The sequence below is a fragment of the Cupressus sempervirens genome, chromosome 6, assembly GCF_028749045.1.
Source record: "Cupressus sempervirens isolate cs-2001-9-10 chromosome 6, ASM2874904v1, whole genome shotgun sequence".
NCBI lineage: Eukaryota > Viridiplantae > Streptophyta > Pinopsida > Cupressales > Cupressaceae > Cupressus > Cupressus sempervirens.
The window spans coordinates 581,182,331-581,206,725 of NC_143123.1; the positions used below are offsets into that span (position 1 = coordinate 581,182,331).

The 24,395-nt window shown below is 33.0% G+C and overlaps 1 protein-coding gene across 4 annotated transcripts in view; it reads left to right on the top strand.

Moving 5' to 3' along the window:
- LOC149553579 (ADP-ribosylation factor GTPase-activating protein AGD3-like) overlaps positions 1-24,395 on the top strand; it is a 150,281-nt gene that overhangs the window by 64,810 nt on the left and 61,076 nt on the right. For all 4 annotated transcript variants that reach the window (XM_089788979.1, XM_089788980.1, XM_089788981.1 and 1 more), the window contains one exon: positions 18,768-18,830. In XM_089788979.1, the coding sequence (XP_089645105.1) occupies positions 18,768-18,830 (63 nt within the window). The remainder of the gene's footprint in view (positions 1-18,767; positions 18,831-24,395) is intronic.

Genomic DNA, 24,395 nt, shown 5'->3' on the forward strand with positions numbered 1-24,395 from the left:
AGAGATCCACTATACTTAACAATCCTAACTAAGGAGTTCGAGAGGAACACCTTGGACCCGGTGTCCTGAAAGTGATACTTGTAGCACTATCTCTCCAGCATAGCTAGGGAATTTAACCCCTAATTAACACGGGCCTGCATAGCATAGATAATTTAATGAGAGGAGATTTATAAATTAGAATGCTCTTAGGTTTTACTGAATAATTAGTTTGATCTTGGAGAATTTTCACCTTTGTATTATATGTTAAGACTATTTTGTCAAGTGGAGTTTCATTTCTACAATGGGCTTTAGGGAGGCAAATATAAGTTTTATAGTAACAATGCGCACTGCACATTTGGTGTCTCCAATACTCCAATACTTATTTGTGGCGAAATTTAGTGTATCTGCTCTGTTAAATGTGAGTGATTCACCAATCTCTTCCTTAGCGCCTTGAACAAGTTAGACTCGAAATTCATCTTGAACAATTTCCCTTCTTGGATTGTAAAGAATCATAAGCATTTTTCTTCCAACTATTCTCTATTCTTGAATTTTATCAGGATATGGCCAGCTTGAACCTTTGTTTTAATATTTTCTAGTTTTGACTCACCATAGAGGGATTCTTTGGGCAAATCATGCTTAGTGGCCACAATTGATACAAACCTTTGAGCTGAAGTTTGATTAGGGCTGGCATTGACATCAAACAAGATTAATGCAAAACCTAGGGACAAAGTTCAATCATATGCTTCCTTGTAATGTCCCCATTTTTAGCAAGTTCTTGCTGTTGGCTCGATCAGTTCACCATCGTGACCTTGTGAGCTGACATTGGTGTTTGAGGGTCGTAGTTGTGGGGTTATAGGCTTTCCAGTAGTCTACAATTTGTTTTGGCTTCGTTTGAGGGACTTACTATTTATGGTAAGTCAAACTATTGGTTTCAATGAGCTCAGTTGATTTAGAGGAGTTGAGTGATGCTCTCAGTTTTTATTTCAGGTTTTTGGTTTGGACTTCAAGAATCCTAGAGGGAGTGTCTATTTATAGTAAGTCACTCGTTAGGTTCATTCATTGTCTTTCATCATTAGGATCACTCTAGTGTTCTTAGATACCGATTTTGATGCTTCTTCAGTTGTTTTCGCAAGATGGGTGAATTATTATTATTCATCTAAATATGCCGAGGTTGCTATTTTTGTTGGTGTTGTATGTTGGTCACCTTAGTATCATAGTTTGTTGGAACCGGGTCAAAAAGTTTTAAATCGTGGGCATAAGAAATAGTGGCCTTGTGTGTCAGAGTATTATGTTATGGTGGGAAAGGTCATTTTTGGGAGCGAAAAGCAATTTATAAGTTATATTATAATGGTATTTTACTATATTTTAATGTTGCGTGGAGGAAGCTTCTTAAGTGGAGTTCATTTGGGAAACTTATGCCATTTGAAGATTATAAATATGAGCCTATTTGATGAGAAAAGCATCTGGTTATATGATTATCTTATTTTCTTTGTTGTCACTTTTGAGGTTTTGATTTTGTGCCCTTGCTGTATAAGGGTTTGTTCTTAAGAAGTTTATAGTAATTCACAACCAAGGTATTGTGAATTAGTTTTCAAAGAATTGTTCTTTATCTCCATTGTTGTATACACTGTGGTGTTGGGAAATTTGGATTTTGGCGTCTTCTCATACTGTTATTACTATTGTTGAGAAGTGGTTGTGTGCTGGTTAATTTGGAGTTGGTTGAGCACCCACTTATATTTGTTGGTAGGCGTTTTATTCTATCTACACTTTGGGAGCAGCTTTTTCCATATCTACAGTTGCATTTGTTTGTTGAAGAATTCTTTTGCTACTGCTAGTCTTCATTTTAGAGGGTTTCAAGGCATGTCCTAGTTGTAAGTTCATGGATTGTAACTAATAATTTTTCTGGGTATTGTTGATTTAGATGATATTGGGTATTTTATCAACTGGTTTGTTGGTATTTTGTGAAAATACTCAGTATCTAAATTGATATTAAAATTTGAAAATTTCAGCTGTATATTCCCTATGTAATTTTCAAATATTTGAGTTGAAATTATTATTGCAACATCTTCAACATTGATTATTTGAGAGCTTTGAGGGCCAGCATGGCTCATTACACTGGTAGCTTCTAAAGCTCAACCTCTGTAAATTAAGCTTTTAGTGACATTTAAATCAGCAATGACATTTACATGTATATACAACAGAGTCAACAATGCTGCTGTTTCTGATGTTATTCCAGCACTCATTTGTAAGAATATATAGAAATATTGTAAGCATTATCTTGGATAACCTAATCTTATTACCAGGGGTATGATTTATTGCATGTGTGTATTTGGTGAGATTTCTGATTGGTAATGACTTATGTTGACTTCTATTTGTGCATTATGCTATCACCATATTTCTATCTGTTTGTTCATTTTAGAAGATTGATGAGAATTATTGATTTCAACTGATTCATAATTTCATAGAATTTATTCAAGAGTGTTTACTTCTTACCAGAAATTTAGCTCACTTGTAGTTATAGGACCATGTTTGTCCAACTTTTCTTGAAAAAGGTATAATCTCATCATAGTCCGAGCATGAGGTTGAATATTAAATTACAAAACTAATATTTGTTTGGGTGGTAGGGTGGCCGGTTGTAGAAAGCATAGACAGTAATCTGCGAAAAAAAATACCGATTATACTTGATTAATCCTAAATCTTAAAGCTAGCTGATTTTTGTTAATGTGTAGCTTTAGAAGAAGTGAAGTTCACAGATATGGTAAGTATATGATCTGTGATTTCCACACACACACACACACACATAATCCCTAACATATGTTTACTAATCTTCATATACTTAATCATAATCGGTGTCTGATTATTGTTAGTTTGTTATTGGAACATTTAGTTTATTAGAAGTGCATGACCCCATAGGGCCATGAGTCTACGTGGCCATTGGCCACGTATAGTCATGTCCCTACGGGACATGCACCTCTACTTCTCATATATAATCACCGATTACTGGATGAATCAGATCATCAATTACACAACAATGATCTGCTCTTCACCGGCGATAACAATCAAGTAATATTGTTGCCACACTCAAACCTGTTAAAGTCATATATCGTTCGGACTGTGATCAGAAACATTATTGATATACTTACCATATCAAGAGCACATCGTTATTATTAATCAGAACCAGATTCACTTGTATATACAGTTCTGATAATATCTATATCAGTATATTGATATTGCATCAAAAGAGATTTAGTTTATCTTTATCAGAGATCCTACAAACCTTTACATGGTATTAGAGCCATCGTGATAGAGAAACTCGATCTCAGAATTTTAAATTTCAGATTTATTAATATCAGATTTTTCAAATCAAAATGGTGAATCACGTCAGGCTAGATGATAGATTTGAAGGAGCTTCTAATTTTACATCATGGAAAATTTGAGTTATGATTGTACTATGAGAGATGGAATTAGAAGAATATTTGGAATCAAATAAACCAATACCAGAAAATGATCCAGATAAAATAACTTGGAAGAGGCACAACAACAAAACCATGAAGATTATTATAGATTCTGTGAAGTATCACATTCTCCCCTCTATATCTAATCTCAAAACAACTTTTGAGATGTCTTCTACAATTAAGAATACTTTCGAAATTAACAACTTTAGTAGATTGCTAAAACTAAAGCAAGATCTTCTATATATCAAAATGAACAATGGAGAATCAATTACGTCCTACTTCTTAAGAATTTCTAAGTTGAAAGATCAACTTGCGACTATTGGAGTCAAGTAGATGATAAAGAACTTAGCATTATAGCCTTAAAAGGACTACCAATATCTTGGGAAACTTTTATTCATGGCCTAAGCTTTCAACTTGATCTTCCTAAATTTGAACTACTTAAAAATGAATGCACTCAAGAAGAGTCAAGATTAGTTTCAGGAATCAACCTAAATCAAGTGGGAGACATTCAAGTTCTTCAAGCTAATACCAACAATAAAGAAAAGAAAGGTAAATTCAAAAGAAATAGGAAGGAATTCAACAAATCATACAAGAAACTAGATTGGTCAAAAGTACAATGTTACAATTGTGACAAATTTGCTCACACATATAACTTTTGTCCGGAACGAAAGAAAATTCAAGCAGCTCTAGTAGAAATTAAAGAGGAAAAAGATGAAAAAGAAGAAAACTTCGCATTTTATCTAGCACTCTCAAGTGAATTAAAATACAAGAAGAATACTTGGATTATAGACAGTGGAGCATCATGTCATATTGCAGGCTTTAGAGATAAATTTGAAAGCTTCGAAAGATACTCCTCTGAATAAGTAACCATTGGAGACAACTCTACACACTCGGTTAAAGGTATTGGATTATGTTCAATTCAACTAAATTCAGGTATTACTCTCCAACTTAAGAATGTTTTATTTGTACTTGGTATAAAAAGAAATTTGGTCTCTATCTCTGGTCTTGCTGATCAAGGATATCGAATCACCTTCCAAGAAGATAAAGTTCTATCTTGGCCAAAGAATTCAAATATCAAGAAAGCTATATCCATTGGATTTAGAGATGGAAGTTTATATAAACTTTATAACCAGCAAAATTTAGCTCTAAATCATGAAACAGCAAACACAAATGAAATATGGCATAGAAGACTAGGTCACCTTCATTTCCGTGCCTTATCATTGATAGGAAAAATTGTAATAGGGTTACCTAGCCTCATACCCGATCATTGAGGCATTTGCAAAGGATGTGCCCTACGTAGAAACACAAAAATCCTTTCCCAAAAGTGTACACAAATCAAATTTTGTACTTGAACTCATTCATATTGATCTATGTGGTCCTATGTTTGTATCTTCCCTAAATGGATGTCTCTATTATGTGATCTTTATAGATGACTATTCTAGGAGAACTTGGATCTACTTCCTTAAACAAAAGAAATCAAATGAAGTATTATCTAAATTCAAAGAATTCAAAGCCCTAGTTGAAAATCAGTTTGGACAAAAAATCAAAACCCTAAGATCAAATGATGGAGGTGAATGCATCTTAGAAATCTTTAAAGATTTTTTGCATTACTGTTGGGATTAAGAGGGAGTTTTTTCTACCATATAATTCTCAACAGAATGGAGTCACAAAATGAAAAAACAGATCCATTATTGAATCAGCTAGAGCTATGATGCATGACCAAAATCTTCATTCCTCTTTTTGGGCTGAAGCTTTTAATACTGTAGTTTATATTCAAAATAGATGTCTCACTCAATATTGGAAAAGACAACTCCTAAAGAAGTATTTACAGGCATCAAACCAGACTTTTAAGCCACTTAAGAATATTTGGTTGTCCTATTTATATTCATATTCTTAAAGAAAAGAGAACAAAATTAGAACCATCTGGAAAGAAGGGTATACTCATCAGATATAGTGAATCAACCAAAGGTTACAAGATCTATGTCCCTGGTCAAAGAACCCTCGAAGTCAGTAAAGATGTAAAATTTGAAGAAGACATTGCTTTTAATCTTTCAAAGAACATTGATGAATCATTCACGAAACCTACCACTGAACTAGATGAGGATCATTTAGTAGAGAATGAGAGGGAGAATGATACAGAACATATTACACCTATTATTCCAAATTCAGAGAATACTGAAAATCCTAACAAAAAGAGACCACTTTGGGCTAGAAAGATGATAGAAAAAAATCATATAGAACTTGATGAAGTAGTCAGAGAAAACAAGAAAACAAGAAACCAATCATGCTACATAGCACTACTCTCTGAACTCATCAAAACAAAGCCTTCAAATGTCGAAGAAGCCTTATCAAACAAATCTTGGAAAGAAGCAATCATTGAAGAATATTAATCAATACTAAAAAATGATGTGTGGGATGGTGTACTCAGACCAAATAAATAATCAGTTGTCTCTTCTAAATGGGTATACAAAATCAAGCATGCACCTGACGACAATATTAAAAAATACAAAGCCAAATTTGTAGCTTGTAGATTCTTGCAGAAGGAAGGAATTGATTATGAAGAAACATGTGCTTCACTTGCCCAGTACACATTTGTTAGAACCATCATAGCAATTGCAGCATCCAAAGGGTGGAAGATACATCAAATGGATGTCAAAACAACATTCCTAAATGGTGAAATTGAAGAAGTATATATTGAGCAACCAAAAAGATTCATACTCATGACAAAAATACTCGTGTGTAAATTAAAAAAAACACTATATGGCCTTAAACAAGCACCCAGGGCATGATATGAAAGAATAGACAACTATCTCACAAAATTAGGGTATTCCAAGAATGAAGTTGATCCTAATATATACCTCAAAATAAATGGAGATGATATGATTAATTTTGTATTATATGTTGATGACTTACTTATAACAGGTGAAGAAGATCTTATAGCTAAATGCAAACAAGAACTAACAATAGAGTTTGAAGATCTTATAGCTAAATGCAAACAAGAACTAACAATAGAATTTGATATGAAAGACCTAGGACTTCTTCATTACTTCCTAGGTCTAGAAGTTTGGCAAAAGGAGGACTACATTTTCTTAAATCAAGGAAAATAAATTGTTGATATTTTGACTAAGTTTGGAATGATGGATTGTAAACTTAGTTACTACTCCTATGGAAGCTAACTTTCATAAATTGAAGAGTGACGGATTTGAATTTGAGCCTACTGATCCTACTTACTACAGATAGATCATCGGATCACTAATGTACTTGGTTAATACTTGTCCTAATATCTATTATGCAACTAATACATTAAGTCAATTCATGTGTGAACCAAAGAAGATACATCTTATGGAAGCTAAGCACATCTTACATTCCTAAGAGGTTGAGTTAGTATGGGACTCAAATATGATCAACTTGGAATCAATCTTCATGGATATTCAGATTTTGACTGGGCCGACAACTCTATTGAATGTAAGAGTACTACAGGATGTTGTTTCAATCTCGGATCTACAATGATTTCTTGGTTTAGCAGGAAACAATCTTCAGTTGCCTTAAGCTCCACTGAAGCGGAATATATAGCCTTGTCCATGAGAGCCAAAGAAGCTGTATAGTTGCAAAAGTTGCTGGTTGGGTTGTTCAAGAAAGCTTTGAAGCCAACTATCATTTACTGCAATAATCAAAGTTGTATCAAGCTTTCAACAAATTCATTTTTCCACAATCAATCTAAGCATATTAAGATATCTTATCATTATATTAGGGATATGGTAGATCGAGGTGTTATCAAACTAGAGTACATAAGTACAAATGAGCAAACAACGGATGTTCTTACCAAATCTCTTGCCAAGGTTAAATTGAAATATTTCAGAGGAAAACTTGGTATGATCAAATTGTAATTTTGAATATTGAATTTGAGTTTCAATTTTATGTGTTTATGCTTCTAATGAATAGTTGCATGAGATATGTAATGAAAGATGATGATCTTTCATAGACATATATTCAAAAGGTAATCATTGTAAGGTGACGAGCTTACAAATGATAGGCCTGTTATCATGATAAATTATGTTATTGTTTTTGGATATGTGGAAAGTCATTGATAACAAACATATTATGATCACTCTTATTGTTGACCTAGAATGTCGGAGATCATAATACATGTTATGATAGTGTTCATAACATTGTGATTATAATTATTTGACAAGTCACTATTTCAGGGTGTGAAAGTCAGAGAATCTGTTATGTGTGTGGATATCATTAATATTGATATCTTGTTAAGGTTCATGATATATGATTGATATTTCACTTCTCCCTTGCTAAGAGGGAGTGTTAATATGTAGCTTCAGAAGAAGTGAAGTTCGCAGATATGTCAAGTATATGATTTGTGATCTCCTCACACAAATATATATATATATATATATATATATATATATATATATATATATATATATATATATATATATATATATATATATATATATATATATATATATATATATATATAAAATCCCTAACATATGTTTACTAATTGTCATATACTTAATCATAATCAGTGTTTGATTATTGTTAGTTTGTTATTGGAACAGTTAGTTTATTAGAAGTGCATGACCCTATAGGGCTTAGTTTATTAGAAGTGCATGACCCTATAGGGCCTTAGTTTATTAGAAGTGCATGACCCTGTAGGGCCATGACTCTACACGGCCATTGGCCATGTATAGTCGTAGTCATGTCCCTATGGGACATGCACCTCTACTTCTCATATATAATCACTGATCGTTGGATGAATCAGATCATCAATTACACGACAATGATGTACTCTTAACCAGAGATAACAATCAAGTAATATTGTTGCCACACTCAAACCTATTAAAGACAGATATCATTTGGACTGTGATCAGAAACATTATTGATATACTTACCATATAAAGAGCACATCGTTATTATTAATTAGAAGCAGATTCAGTTGTATATACAGTTCTGATAATATCTATATCAGTATATTGATATTGCATCAAAAGAGATTTAGTTTATCTTTATCAGAGATCCTACAAACCTTTACAATTTATTCCCTGAAAAAATTGTGATTCATGAAAAAATTAACTCAAATTCCAACAACCTCTTTGAATTTAAAGCACAACTAAAATCATATAAAAATCCATAAATAATGATTATTGCAAAAACCTATGAAACGCTGCAAAAAACTCATGATATTGACGAATAACTCATAAATAGGATTGATTCTAGGATGAAAGTGAATTCAATGTGGAATTGGCATGTGAACAATTTGTTAATCTGCCCCCTCAGTTTTCTTTTTGACCTCTAGAAACCCCTAAATAGAGGAACAAGAGGAGCAATGTCGATCATCAATCGAATTTGAAGGGGCCTCAATCATCCTGAATTGTAAGATGAATGTAGATATTGTCAAAGCAACTAATGAATTTGCTCTAAATTGTAGTTTTAATATGACCCGAGCTCTTTTCACGCCTCACCCCATGGATTTGGATGTGATCGAATGTATAATTAATATTATACACTAATTTTAAAATTATTAGTATTATGCACTATTATAGATGACCCTTTAATGAGGAAGCAATGGACCCCTATAGTTATTGTTAATATTATAAAGTAGCTTCAAAATTTAAACTATGATGAGTTTTAAATTATAGTTAGTATATTTAGTTTAATCATTAACATTAGCCTCCACTTGAAATTGTAGTTGCCAAAACTAGAGGTGTGCTAATATTTAACTTCAACTAAATGAATGTCTTTTTGTGGAACTCTACTCCATATAAAGGACTGCCAATTGTGATTATGGAATATAAAGCATTGCAATTGTGGAATGTGATTTGATAAGCTTTCGCAAATATTGAATATGCCTATAAAATTCCTTGTCTCAATCACAATGAGAGTCTTTGATCACTTCAAAATAGTTTGCACTTTGAATAAATTGCACTTCTGATAAATTCCTAACAATAGCAAGATCTCTGTCTAATCATTAACATTGGCCTCCACGTGAAATTGTAGTTGCCAAAACTAGAGGTGTGCTAATATTTTACTTCAACTTATGAATGTCTTATAGGGAATTCTAGCCCATATAAAGGATTGCCAACTGCCATTATGGAATATAAAGCATTACAATTGTGGAATATGATTTTATATGCTTTCTCAAATATTGAATATGCCTATAAAACTCCTTGTCTCAATCACAATGAAAGTTTTGGATCACTTAAAAATGGTTTGCACTTCGAATAAATTACTCTTCTGATAAATTCCTAACAATAGCTAGATCTCTGTCTAATTATTAACATTGGCCTCCAATTGAAATTGTAGTGGCCAAAACTAGTGGTGTGCTAATCTTTTACTTCAACTAAACAAATGTCTTTTGTGGAATTGTACCCCATATAAAGGAGCCAATTACCATAATGGAATATAAAGCATTGCAATTGTGGAATATGACTTGATAAGTTTTTTAAAATATTGAACTATGCCTACAAACTCCTTGTTTGTACTTTGAATAAATTGCACTTTTGATAAATTCCTAGCTAGATCTCTGTCTCATAAATTTTGATCTTAGTTACGTCATAGACTTGGCTAATATTTGATCTCAAGCTTAGACAACTATTTGGTGATTGCCCTCTTTAAAAGTATGATAAGATTTGATTTCAGTAACTTCACAGAGTTAGCTAATATTTGATCTTAGACTTGAACAGTTCTTTGGTGATTGCCATTTAAAAAAAAGTTATCTGAATATTTGCCTATGTTATCAGCAATATGAACATAAACGAAAAAATATGTTTTCTACAATTCATTTTGATCTTAAGTACCTAACAAACTTGGCTTATATTTGATATCACAGTTGGACAACTATTTGGTAATAATCCTTTTTGGGTGGATATTTTTCAATTGACAGTTTTGGGTAAAAATTCAGTCGCAAAATAGGATGACCAGCCACAGCATGTGAGATAGAGTCTCTCTTACCTTAAAGGGAAGACTCCCCCTTCTCACCGTTCCTTGGATTAACTCAAGATAAGCAAGAAGTCGAGAGATTTTATAAAATGGGTGTTACCAATATCCTTTCTTCTTATCTTTCAAGAAAGAATCCACTTACTCGTGGAGTGAGTAATGGGTAGGGTTAATCTCTAACTACACTTCTATCAAGAGCTTGAAATAGTGATACTGATAAACCTTCATTAATTCAAAGGCTAGCTGAAAATATACCGGTTTGGCTCTAAGTCCGGTCGTGCTTCTATATGGAAAAGCTTTACAATTAGGGCACAAAGACTTCTAAAAGTAAAAATAACTTAACTATTTGGCGAATTAAGAAAGAAGTATAAGCTACAGGCAAAGCTTCTAGCTATATATTTCCACAACCGCTCCTAGTCAAAGCTTCGGCTCCGATTGCTTCTTAAATCACTATGTTCTATTATTGAACACACAATAATAACATGAATCAAGAAAATAGGCACAAATTACAGTGAAAGCTTCTAATTTGCTCTATCACAATTGCTTCTAGTCAAAGCTTCAAATTCAATTGCTTATTTTATTCACTTTTCTCCCAAATTCATACTACACAATCAAAGTTATGCTTGCACAAATGTGGCAGAGCTTTCTTGCATACAAAAAAAGATGATTTTTACAATGAGGGGGCATTACTTTATATAGGCACAGGAGTTGAGAAAAAGATGGAGGAAAACGTGGGAGCAACTCAACCAACTTTGACCTAGTTTAACTAAAAAAGAAAATATAGGGTTACATGCAACTGCACATGCAACTCATATTACATCCTTTTACATACATGTAACTCATATTACATGTAATTGCACATCTTCATGTAATACATCCTCTTCAATTATAAACATGAAAGAAGAAGAATAAAGATGGAAGAGAAAGAAGAAAACAATCCTAGGGATTGTTCTGAAGGGCCTTGTACTTTGACGATGCAATCTTGGATGATCACAGGATTGAAAGTGTGAGGCCTCGCCCCGACCCTTCGTAGCTACACTATTATTTTGATACTCACGACTTGAGATGTCGAGACATTATCTGTTGCTTAGAACATATTATATTATTTCATGCTGTGTGATGTTACTTCCAGATATTTGATGTTCGTCATTTAAGGTTTTAGGTATATGTATGTTGATGAATTAAGTAAAATGTAGGATTAACACATTGATTTTGGAATCTTTATGGCTAAGAATTAAGTAGGATGAAAGAAACTCTGATTGATGTATGTTTCAATTTATGTGAATTTTTGATACGTATATATATATATATATATATATATATATATATATATATATATATATATATGTACATGTGATTTTACGGGACTACTGATGTGTGCAATGAGTGTGTAGATATTTTAGCCGAGAAAACCGACGGAGGAATAGAACTGATCTCTATGTGCTAATTTTGGAAACCTTGTTGTTCGTAATTAAATTGAGATGTATGTATGTATCCTTATGTGATCAGTAAATGTTAATATTCGTAACTATGTTCTTTTAGTGTCGCTTGACACTTGTGAATTGTTTATGCTCTTCAGCGTGCTGATTAGGGTTAGCTGTGTAACCTCTGGACCTAAGTCGGATTAAGTTAATGTCTTTTTGCTAATTTGGTTCTTAATCGAGTTTATTCATCCTTAATCAGGTTTAGTGCTTAGTTTGCATTTTAGAGTTGTTAGTTGGTCCTATTTAATTCCTAGCTTTTGTTTGGCTCTAAACCTATTCCTAAGGCTTTAAAACATGAAATATTTATACCCAAGGGGTATGGGTATGGGTTGGGGGTCTTTTCCAACCCCTAAGCCCCTTCTATTGACTTTTGAGATCACTCAAAAAGTCTCTTTTTGCCTTTGTGCGAAAATTGACTATGGCTACCATGAGTTTCATCACCCCACTTCCACTTAGTGTTTAACCATAGTGTGGGTTGAGTTAGGAGTTTCTAGAATTGTAAGTGGGTGGGAGAAGTTATTGATCCTTTTGGTGGTTGAGTTTGAGGCTTATTTAGAGGCCCTTCTTTGAGTAGTTTAGGTTGTTACCCAATCTCTACTTTTAGAGAGGAGTCTTGGAAGAGTGAAGAAAGGAAGGGAAAAGCTCTACTCAAACTTGTTCATTTGCCATTATCTCTTTGTGCAGGTAGGAATTTTCATCTCCCTTGTTCAGATTTTCATGTTTGTTTCATGCTTATGCTACCTTGTTGATGTTTGAATGCTTGTATGTTTGTGGGTATGTTGGGAAGATTTGAAAACCATGTTTTTTTTGAATGTTTTCTTTTCTTGTTTATGTTTGAATTTTGAGATTTTCTCGTATGGGTGTTTTGGCATTACTCACCCTTGGAGAGGGCAAAAGTGACCAATTTCGGGAAAGGTCCTTTTAGTTGGACTCCAACAGTGTAGAGTCTCTTCTCAGGACGAGAAGAGGGAGAGAGGGTAGGGTGTTATGGGCCCCTACTTGTCAGCACAAACCACGCATGAGTTTTGGCATGTAAGAATGGAAGAACGGAAGTTCTTGATTTATAGCCCCGATTGGGCACCTGGTTTGGTGTTGTGTCTGACATCTCCTGTTGGAAAAATCCACCTTTCCCTAGTTTTGATTTATTGTGAATCCTATTGTGAAAACTTTGTATGAATATGCATGGTTGAATTGTTTCTTGGTCATGCTTGTTGTCACCTGATCAGATTCTGTTCCCTCCATGGTTCTAGAAATGTGTTGCAGAAATTGTTATGAATCCCTTGATGAGGGTCATGAAGAAAATTCAATTAAATTGTTGTAATTTGGGATTGAAATCCTATGTAACTATTCTTTCAAAAACTATGTTGTAATGGTAATGAAGCCGGGTTTTCTTCCTGGTTCTTTCCCGGCTGAGCCTTTGAATCAGGTTTGCCAATAAAAATGGTGATTGAGTATAATTGTTTATCATGTGATTCAATCGTAATTTAAAATTAGATGGATGCACATCAGAAATAAGATGTTATGATGATGGATTAATTAAGCAAAATTTTTAAGTTTTCCTTATATGTTAAATATGAAAACTATGTTGAGGAAAGAAAAATGGTTTTGGTTGATTCAAGTTGTTTAAATATTAAATCTATGTATTAAATCCATCAAAAAAAAATACACCTTGAAAAAAAAAATACATTACCTTGTAAATCTATCTTAGAAAATTTTTGAAAAAAAAAAAGTTTCATGAGTAGAAACTCTCTGTCTTTTGTATGAGAAAAAGAATTGTTACCATTTTGGTAACAGAGAATCTAAAAGATTCTTCTAATATTCTTTATTGAAACTTATAAAATATTATTTACCTAAAATAAGGAGTTAAAAAAAGAAAGAAAGAAACAAAAGTAGATACATACAAATATCCTAAATGAACTAAATATTCTAAAAATATTATTAATATTCTAAATATCCTATGTTACCACCAAACTAACTTTATGCTTCTACTATATTAAATAGAAGAGACTTGTCATTAGACAAGCCTTGCTTCATCCCTCCTGACCAGTGTACTCTCCTGCATCACCCTTGGGCTGCGTGAGAGGAGATTAGACATGTTAGTGGATGGAAGGAAGTTGGGGTAATAAAGTTTTAAAGTCAAGGCAATCAAGTGTTAAACAAAACAATTGTAAACCCTCCACCAAGCCTTGTTGACCGCCCAACTTGGGGCTCTGTTCCATGCGTAGAAGGGGACAGGTCTGCGCTTGCAGACATGGGGCAGCGCACCCTGCTTGGGGATTCGCCCAAGCATGTGGGTAATAGGGTGGTAGGGTGTGGGGCAAGGAGAGTTTAGGTAGAGGATTAGAGTTTAGGGGGTTTGGGGTATTTGATTTATGCATGGTTAGTTTAGTTGTTTTATATTAGTTAGATTAGTTTAGTTTAAGATTTATTTTAGTTAAGTATTTAAAGTATAAGTTGTTATTAGTAGGTTAGATGTTAGTACAGGCTAGTTTAGTGTAGTTGAGTCATAGTTTTTAATTAAAGTTTTAAGTTAGTGTTAGATGTCTGCGTTAAAGTTATAATAAGTTTAGTTAGTTTTTTTATATTGTATTTTGATTTTGTTAATAGTATTGTTAGTGTGTAGTTTAGGTTAGTTAAATTTTGTTATATTATATGTTATTCTTATTATTATTGGTTATCATTTGTTTGTATCATTTAAAGTTTCTTTAATTCAAGATTAGTTTTTAGATAAGAAGGATTAAATGTTATAGTATTAATTTAGTTATGTTAATAATTGTTAATATAGGCTTTGATTTAACTTGTTGAGTTAGAGTAAGTTTGTATGTTTTAAATTAAGTTCTTAAATTAGTTAGTCTAATTGCTTATGAAAGTTAAGAAATATGTTTTCGTCTAAATATAAGTTATGTAGTATAATTAGTTGTAGTTTAATTTTGTTATAGTTAGTTTTAATTTTAAGTAATTATTATGTCTTGTAACTTAGTTTTATTTTAAATATATAAATTAGTTAAGTTAAAGTTTTAGACTTAATGATAAGATTAATGAAATTTCTTCTTTAGAATTTATTAAAAGCTTGAGTTAGTATTAGTGTAGAATACTAATTAATTTTGGAATATTAATTAGTTTCAATTCAGATATATGTAAAATTGAATTTCGTATTTAATTTAAGTTAAATTTTGTTTAGATTTAAGTTAAGTTTTAGATTTTAGAAATGTTAGTATTAAATAGTATCTTGTTAATTTGGTTTTAGTAAATTGTTTTATTAAATTAACTTAGTTTAAAAATAGTTAGCATTAGATGTAAATATTAATTGATTTAATTAAAGATGGTTAGTCCCATGTATTTTATTTTAGTAGACTAATTAATAATTTAAAGATATTGTATACAAGTATATAAAATTACTAGTGCGATAAAACTTTTAAATTAGAAATTTGATTGTTAAAATAATTAACCGAGTTAATGATGAAAGATAAATTAATGATTAATTCATGCGGGAAGATTATAAACTTAAGATGAAATGTAGAGAACCTTTACTTAAACTGTGATCGCAAACATATCTACTTAATGAGTTTTAATTATTGTTTTAAAATTTTTTTTTGTGTGTTTTTGCCCCGTAGTCTGGGCATGACAGAAAGTTCCTGTACTTTGTGCCACTGCATTCACCTTGATAATCATGGTGTTATGTCTTTTGATAGCTTGATTCTCTTTGCTGAATTGTCCATTGTTATTTGAAAACTTGATTTGATCAAGCTTTTCTTGCTCAAGTTGTTGTGAATTCTCCTTTGTAGATTGACACATTCTGGATTCTCTGACACTTTGAAAACCTTCTTGACAATGTTCGGATGTAAACTCAAAATAACTTTCCATCAGCACCTTTAGCACTTTTTAAAATTTTCTTTTTATTAAGCTAATGTGTTTGGCACATGGAAATTGCGTGCAAATGGATATTGCTGATTTTCAAATGTGACTTAGGATTTTCAAAATGTTATTGCATGAAAAATGATTACATGTAAGTGCAACATGTGACAAGCGATGAAAAGTGAGATGTGATGTGAAGGCGGATGGAAGGTGCACTTTACATGCAAGTGCGAATGACGGATGAGGTACAAAGCATGGAAAGATGCGAAAAATGGAAAAGCATGTATTTGCTCATGGAATGAGAGGTGAGGTGTTGTGACATGGAAATGGAATGTGGAACGTGATAATGCTTTTGCATGAAGTGAAGCAACAAGTTCTTGGGAAAGAATTTGTGACTTCTCCAAAGTGGAGAAAACCAACAAGCAAGCACAAAATACAAAAACACAAAGAAAAACGTACCTTTGGAAAGTGACTCAAACATGCCAAGATGCAAAGCACTTCAATACAAAAATTCAAAATTTGAACTTGAGAAATAACCAAAAACATGAAAATGAACAAAATCTTCATTTTAAAGGAAAAAAGCACTTTTCATGGCATATATATGGACAAGTGTGCAATAACAAGCCATAATATGCATGGAAATAGCAAGATAAGCATGAATTAATGAGCAAGTTTGAAAATGTCCACTTACTTGGAGATTAAAGAGCCAAAATAGCAAGAATCATAGTGTGTGAAAATCAATTCTCCTCAAAATCCGGATTCTCAAACAATAATTTGACTTTTTCCATTTTTGCATTCAACAAATATTAGTGAGCAATGAAGGGTGGAATTTGACATGAAAGTGCCAAATACATGGTTTCCAAAGACAATATCATGCATTTAAAACTCAAAAACAATCCCCCTTGATTAAAGGTATAGGTTGGAATTGCATTTTTTTGAGTTTTTTGAACAAAAACATGACATTTTAATGCAAAAATATGGGCCGTTTTTGCAAAAACGTGGCAAAAAAATGCATGTTTTTGATTCATTTTTGACTTGTGAATGCAAAAAATGACTTCCCCAAATTCATATACGTGGATCAAAATGCAAAAATGTGACTCCAACATGCAAAAAAGTAGATAAAAAACCCAATTTTCTGGGTGTTTTTAGCAAAAACATGATTCATAAAAGGCATGAAATGAATTCGTTTTTGGCTTCTAAGTGCAAAAATGTGAGCTAAGATGTATTGCAAATGATTGAAGATGCCAAAATGCCTCTTTTCCTTGCAAAAATGTGATTTAAATCACCTCTAAATGGGTTTATTTGAAATTTTACCAAAAAGTGCCCTTGGAAGGAGTTTGAAAAAACATTTTTTAGCAAGATAAATCCATTTTTGATGTTAGAAAATCCATTGCCAAGCAAAAACGACCCAATTGAAGAAGATCTCATGAAAAACTATCAAGTAAATCTCTCACAATCTCAAAAAATGGGTTTTTAGAGGCCAAATGCATGTATTTCTTCAAAATCAGACTTTTTGGAGGTCAAGACACATTTTAAAACATGCTTTTAGTTAAAATCAGACCTTTTTGGGTGCATAACATGTTTTAAAATCTTTCAACAAGGCAAATCAGACCTTTTGGAGGCAATAACATGTTTTAAAATGCGCAAGTGATCAAAATCACACCTTTTGGAGGGCAATGCATATTTTAAGTTACATCTCACATTTTGGATGCAAAGACATAAAAACTTACCTTTTTATGCAATGACATAAAAAAAGTCTATTTTTGATAGCCTTTTGATTTAATGACATCAAAAAGGTCCACCAAGTTGAACTTTATATGCAGTAACATGTAAAATGTCCACTTTTAATGGATTTTACATGTAATTGCATATAAAATGTCCACTTTTGATAACTAAAAGCCATTTAATTCACTTAAATTTATAAAAATGTTATTAAATGGCTCATAAATAATATTTATCTATCATATTTAAAAATATAACATATAAACATCATTTAAAAAGTAACATTTAAATGAGCATTTGATTTAAAAATAAAAAATTAAATTGGAACTATATAGTTATATAGTCACTTTAAGTGAAAAATCAAAAAGTAACTCAACTTAAAATTATAACATAAAGTGCATTATAGTCACTTTAAGTAAAGAATTTAAAGTTAAAGTAACTTAAAAACATAACAAAAAGTGAATTTAATTGATATTTATCAAAAAGTGAAAGTCAAATTAAAAATATAACATCATATTTTTAATTCGTGTTGTTGCACTAAAAAGGTTCACTTTTGAGGCACTAAAACGGGCATATCTCTTGACTAACAACTCCGATTGAGCTCTAGGTTAGACCAAATCAAAGGGAAAACCGAAAGGCATGACATGAGCAAAACCAAATGACTAAAAACCAACAAATGCAAACTCAAAAGCAAAAAAAATGACGATGAAGGCTTCAAAAATCAGACAAAGGCTCGAGAGAAAACAAAACGAAAAAGACTTGAGTGAAGGCCTTCAGTAAAATGATTTGATATACGAATTGAAATTGATCGATTGATCAACATTAAATAATTGAATATCAAATTCCAGCTTAGAGATATGTGAAACTATCTTGAAAAAGTTTCGTGCTGTCACCAACATTTTGTGGTGACAAAATGCATGACAACAATCCTATTAAATAGTTAACTAAATATGTTTCTGTGCAATCAATAACATGAATACAAACAACAAAATCTATTGTCTGCAATGCAATAGTTAAATTCTATTCTATTTTCCCTCTATATCTCTATGCTACACAGATGCTCCTAAGTTAAGAAAGAAGTGTCTCTTTTTCTACAAAGTTTTAACCTTTTTTAAAAAATCTGAGTTTTGTAAATAATTATACTTTTGGTTTGCTGATTAACTCCCCATTGGGAGCAAGCATTCACTTTCCCCTTTTACTATATATTCTTATCTAGTCTGAAGAGGTTACATTTTTGTGGTGAAAGAGAATATTATGAATGGAAAGTTTTATGGCTTATCAATTAATTTGTTGACCTGTTTATTTGTTTTGTTCTTTTCAGGTGGAGCATATGTTAAATGACAGGTTGGCCAATTTTGTGAATGGTGATTTACAAGATGTAAAGGTATTTAGATTTCTCCTCTTCATAATGATGATAGAGTTAATCTTAAGTGAACTGTACAAGAATGTTAATAACTGTGATGAAAAGTAGGGGTTGAACCCCATAGTTTCCTTATTAACTGCATTCTTTCATTATTTCAAAGACTCTTTTATGTCACTAAAATTTGGAATTGAAGGAAATGGGTTTGTAAGCAATAATGGATCATGTTGATGTGAGTTTAGTCCATTACAACATGCAAGATCAAACACTCAATGTTTTGAAGTGAAGCTGTAAATACTCAATCCTCTCTTGAATAAGATCACTTCTCATGCTAAGCTTGCAAAGTAAGATCATGAAGTGGCATCAAGGTTCCCTTCAATTGGAAATAATGTGATTGGCTAGAATCACCAAGGGGACTTATGCTGTTTCTGAAGACTTGTCAACCTGCTTCTAGAGATTTGACTTCACAATGTGCAATGAAAATATAGTTTTTTGATTTTTCAACTTTGAACTTACTTGAATTGAACTCCTACTTCTACTTCTAACTTTGAATGCAAGGAAGCATGGATGAACTTGGACTCTACTAAGGGCAATATTGTTACTGACTTCATTTACCTAATGCAAGCTTCTAAGGTGTAAAATGATTTTCAAATCAATATTTCTTCTTCAATGCCATGAAATGGATGCAAACTAAAGATTGAATATCAATTAAGTACATTTAATGACTAGCTAACCACACAAGGCACACTTACAATCAACAAGAGGCCAGTGACCTAGTTTAAATTTAGTCAAGTAAACATTCACAATTTCTTTCATTCAACTAAACAAGTTGAAGTGAATTCTATTCTATTGTTTCTCAATAACTTGAAATTAAATCTATTCTTAGGATGGAGATAACCATGCAATAACTCAAACTTGATCACAACTAATCACCATGCAAGACACAACGATTATAAGAGTTACCTAATTTTCACCTACTAGCTCAATTAGGTAGAACCTCGTGTTTCAAATCAAAAGGTACATTTTTATCTATGCAATTTTATGTGCTATGCAAAATTATGAACTATTATTTGCAGAAGTAACTATTGCATTTTATGAAGGAAAGAGTACAATGAAAAAGAACATATGCTGTATTTTCCTTTCTGAAAATCTAATATGTTTATTGATCAAATATTGTTCAAATGCTCCACACAAGCCGTGAAATTAGCTAGGAGTACATTTATGCTCTTTAAATTTAAAGCATGTACACATGCGCGCAATCTAAAAAAAATATAAATAAAAAGTAGGGCCAGTCATTGCTTGAATGACTGGCTGTTGTGCTGACGGCTTTGATAGCTTCCGCTTTGCCGTCGCTCCTGCATCCTTGTTTCCTCATTGCCTTGCAACCTGAAAAGTGAAAAAAGCAGGGGGCTAGATCCAATGAATCTAAGAAATGACCAATCTTACTTCATACTTATACCCTACACATGTATACATACTTCAAGAATTCAAAATGCATTTTTACTCCTAATTAGTTTGTTTCGTGTGCAGTAACAAGTGTCTCTGATTAACAAGTGAATGTAAATGTAGCTCCCACAAGGGTTCGAGCTCAGCTTGTTAATAAGAGACAAAGAATCAAAAGTGCATTGAGAAATAATCAGTGTATTTAGCACCAATCAGCAAGTAAACAATAGTTGCATAATACCAAATGGCAAGTGTATACCAGCAGTTTTAGCCATATCAAAGCAATGCCATGATGACAAAGGATTTCATATGTTTAAAGCATGAGAGCATCTCATATGTTTAAAGCATCAGAGCATCTATCTTGAATCAAAATACCTAGGGGCATCATTACTATCAGCTTGAAGCCATAATGCAATAAGATGCAATCAACTGGACAAAAGATAGCATTCGGCCATGACAAAGAGCAGTCAAAGTAGAGCAGCAGTTTCAAACTCAAAGGAATGCAGGAAGGTAATTAAGGTTTGCCAAAACCGTAATGGCATATTATTTCTAAATTGAGCCATCATGATGGAAGTGTCAAGTGTTTTCAAATGTTAGAATGTTATCATTTCAAAGCAGCAGAATAAATGCAAGCAATATAAGTGCACCAGAATGCAGCTTTACAACGCTCAGAATCACATGAATTGAGCCAAAATCCATAAACATAAGAATCCAATAACACAGAACCAAAATATGAGCACTGTCAATATCAGGAATAACAGAGAAATGCAATATTTATATGGAAATAGCTCTAGAAGCAGAGCCATAATAGGCTGCAAGAGCAGGTTCAGCCCAAAAGCATAATGGAAAACAATAGCTGGAGGTGAAACAGGAGCTTCCACTTTTTCTTAGATGCAAATAAAAATGGACAGCACAAACACATGAGGAGAACAATGAATTCGTGGTTAGGAGCAGATTTCCAATTCAGAAAAACAATGATGTTTTTGAGTGATCATTCATAGAGCTGCATTCCTACAGAATCCCTCTTTTATATGTACACAAAAAATGAAGGACATTGTTATAACTGGTAGCTAGCTGTAAAATGCAGGTGCATTTATCAGATAAAGAGGGAAAAGCTTCAAGACTGCAGGCTTTGAAAGGAAATATTATTTTATATTTTTTCCAAATTTCTGCATTAAAATTTACAGTGAAAAGAGATCAACCAAAGCATGAAAAATGCTTACTTTCCAACATTCAGAGATGAAAAGATTAAAAAAAAATGATGCAAGATCCCTTTGTTCAAACTTACCAAGCTGGTGATCTCCACAAAATAAAAAAACTATAGAAATGATGTGTTTCAAGCCCAAAAATGTCCCTATCTTTTCCTTCAGCAAGCCTTTTCTTTTCCAGTCATAGCAGAAAGAATTTGTAACAGCAATGATCTCCAGAGAAAGGCCAAAAGATGCACAAAAGTATCCAAGGTTGAGCCAGCAAAAGTTCATTACTTTTCAGCAAAAAGAATTCTTCTTCAATGGCGGCAGTACCAGCATGAAAGTTTGGAAACACAGTACAACAATGATGAAGATCAATTAAAGAATCACAGTGAAAGCTTTGGATTTCCTCCCAAACCCTCATTTTCTTCCATGGTAGCAGCCGAGTAGGTAAAAATGACAGAGAAATGAGTGATGATAATCACAAATCAGTCACACCAGCAGAGAAATCTCAGAAAAATGCCTAGAAATATACAAGTTTGAGCCACAGAAAGTGCCTAATGAGCTTCAGAAAATGTAATAACCCCTACTAGTTATAGCTTATTCAAACCTCCATTTTTTCCAAAATTCAAAGGTTTGACATTTTGCCAAACACTTGGCACACAACTTTGTTTTACTGTATAGGGTGTATTTGTTTCCTCTTATGAAAGATAGCTTGAAATGCAATAATAATAGAAAAATAACTCTTTGACAACAAATTACGCTTATTGCATTATTTCAAAGCCTCTATTACAATTCCTTATCCACTGAAAATATACTTTACAAAGTTTGAACCAATTATCAATACTCACTAACTCTGAAATTATAATCAGACATACAACAAACCCTTACAAATTCATTTGGACATCCAAATTATTAAATTTTCAAGAACCTGATAATGCTAACCAAATGCAAGCTGTTGTAGTTACATGAGCTGCCTTCCCAAAGCCTCTCAAGGCTGCCATTACAAGTTGTAGGCCTCCCCCGTAGACTGGTGCGGCCTGATAATCTGAAATATGCCCAGAATGAAGATTCCAATGATGATTGGAGGCTCAGATTCAAGCCGCAGGCCTGCAATTTACTTTACTGTTACCCAAAATATGAAACGTTGGCTCTCAATATTAGATGCAGCCCTCCAAGAGAGGTCACGGGTTTCTTCCAAACAATTGCAGGCCTCTAATTATTAGCAGCAGCCCTTTAACTATTAACAGGAGGCCTCACAGATTCGAACTTCAGGTCTGGAGCAAAACACAGAAATCTCCAGTACTAGCCACACAAGGCAAATAAAGTTAAGTGCTGGTGTGAACAGGAAATCCAATGCCAAACAACAACTCCACCCACCAGCTCTTGCAATTGCCCAATTATAAATTCAACCACCAATTCGACAGCCAACAATGTCTTTCAACCACAGTAAGTACAGCTTTGAAATAATATGATAAATCTTAGAAGTCCACAATACCTCAGCTGTGGATTCAAATTCACTTCTCAGAACCTTAAACACAACCTTTTTACTTCAGCAAGGGCATCAAATATCAGTACCTCAGAAAAGCCACTAAGGCAACAAAAGCAAAAAAATATTCAAGCATGCTTTTCCCAATGAAATGAGTTCATATTTATAATGCCTTTGTTGACAAAAGTTACCAAAAGAACTCAACTTCTAAAATTGTGAAAGTTAGTACTCTTGAAACTTTCCAACTTAATTTTTTTGGCAATATTTAATACTTGGCTTAGGCATAATATTAATGAAATAAGTGGCCCCTTCCAATGATGACTCAACCCTCAACTTAAGTGATACTATAAAGTTAAATTTTAACTTTGTACTAAATCATTTAATGATTTAATAATAATCTGGCTACTAAAAATATTATAACTTCCAAAATACTCATCATTTAAATATGTCATCTAAAATAAGAGTCGCACCTATTAATTCTCCATGTGACCAAATGCACTTTTCAAAAATAGAAAGGGTTTATCTTAATCAACACCCAACTTACCACAAATAGTAAGTACACAAAATTAAGTCTAAATGAAGTCCGCTCTGAGCAAAACGAAGACCAACCTGTAACTTATTGAATTGTGGAGATGATAAGACCCTCCCAAGCCAAGCCAATGCCTCAGAAAGTCCTCTATCCACTATAATTAGCCTATGAGGATCACAATAATAGGCTAATCTCTCAAACTTTGATACTGGCAAAAATGGGGACTTTACAGTCCTCTCTCTTAAGATTGCTTGTCCCCAAGCAATGCTGGAGCAAAATGAACATCACAGACCACCTAGATCCCAAGGGTAGAACTGTGTACTATCCTTATTGTGTACAAGGAACTCTTGTAGGACCAGTACCCAAATAAGTGAGATCAACGTTAGAATCATTTGAAAATTGACTCTAGGTACTAAGAAAGGCAACAACACATCAAAACTCAACCCTATTGAAATACTAGCTCTGTCCAAACCTGAGTCCCATCAAACTGACACTCACACCCAACCACACTGTGGAGATGACAACAACCATATGTACCTGAATTACTATCACCAATTCCAATCTCTGATAAACTGTTTTGGGTGTGCGGATATTGCAAGTGATCTAACTTGCTAATGTCGATCCCATTTGCAGAAGATGGTGCCATCCCATCCCATAACGGATGGTATGAAATTGGAGCCAATCCACACCTACGTGAAACCAAATGCTCTATCTGTGGGTTGAAAGAGAAGTGATGAGCACTCCTCACGGTGTAATGTCGGTAAAAACTCCCAATCTTTGTCAAGGGCTCATTAGTGTCAAACTGGGAATAAGAAATTGGCTCCAATCTTTGACTTTGAATTGCCAGTTAGGCAGTATCCTAGACAACCCTCTCAGTAAGTCCAACCTCAAAATCCCTATGGGAAAGCATTGTAGACAAAGTCTCTACAATCTTTCCC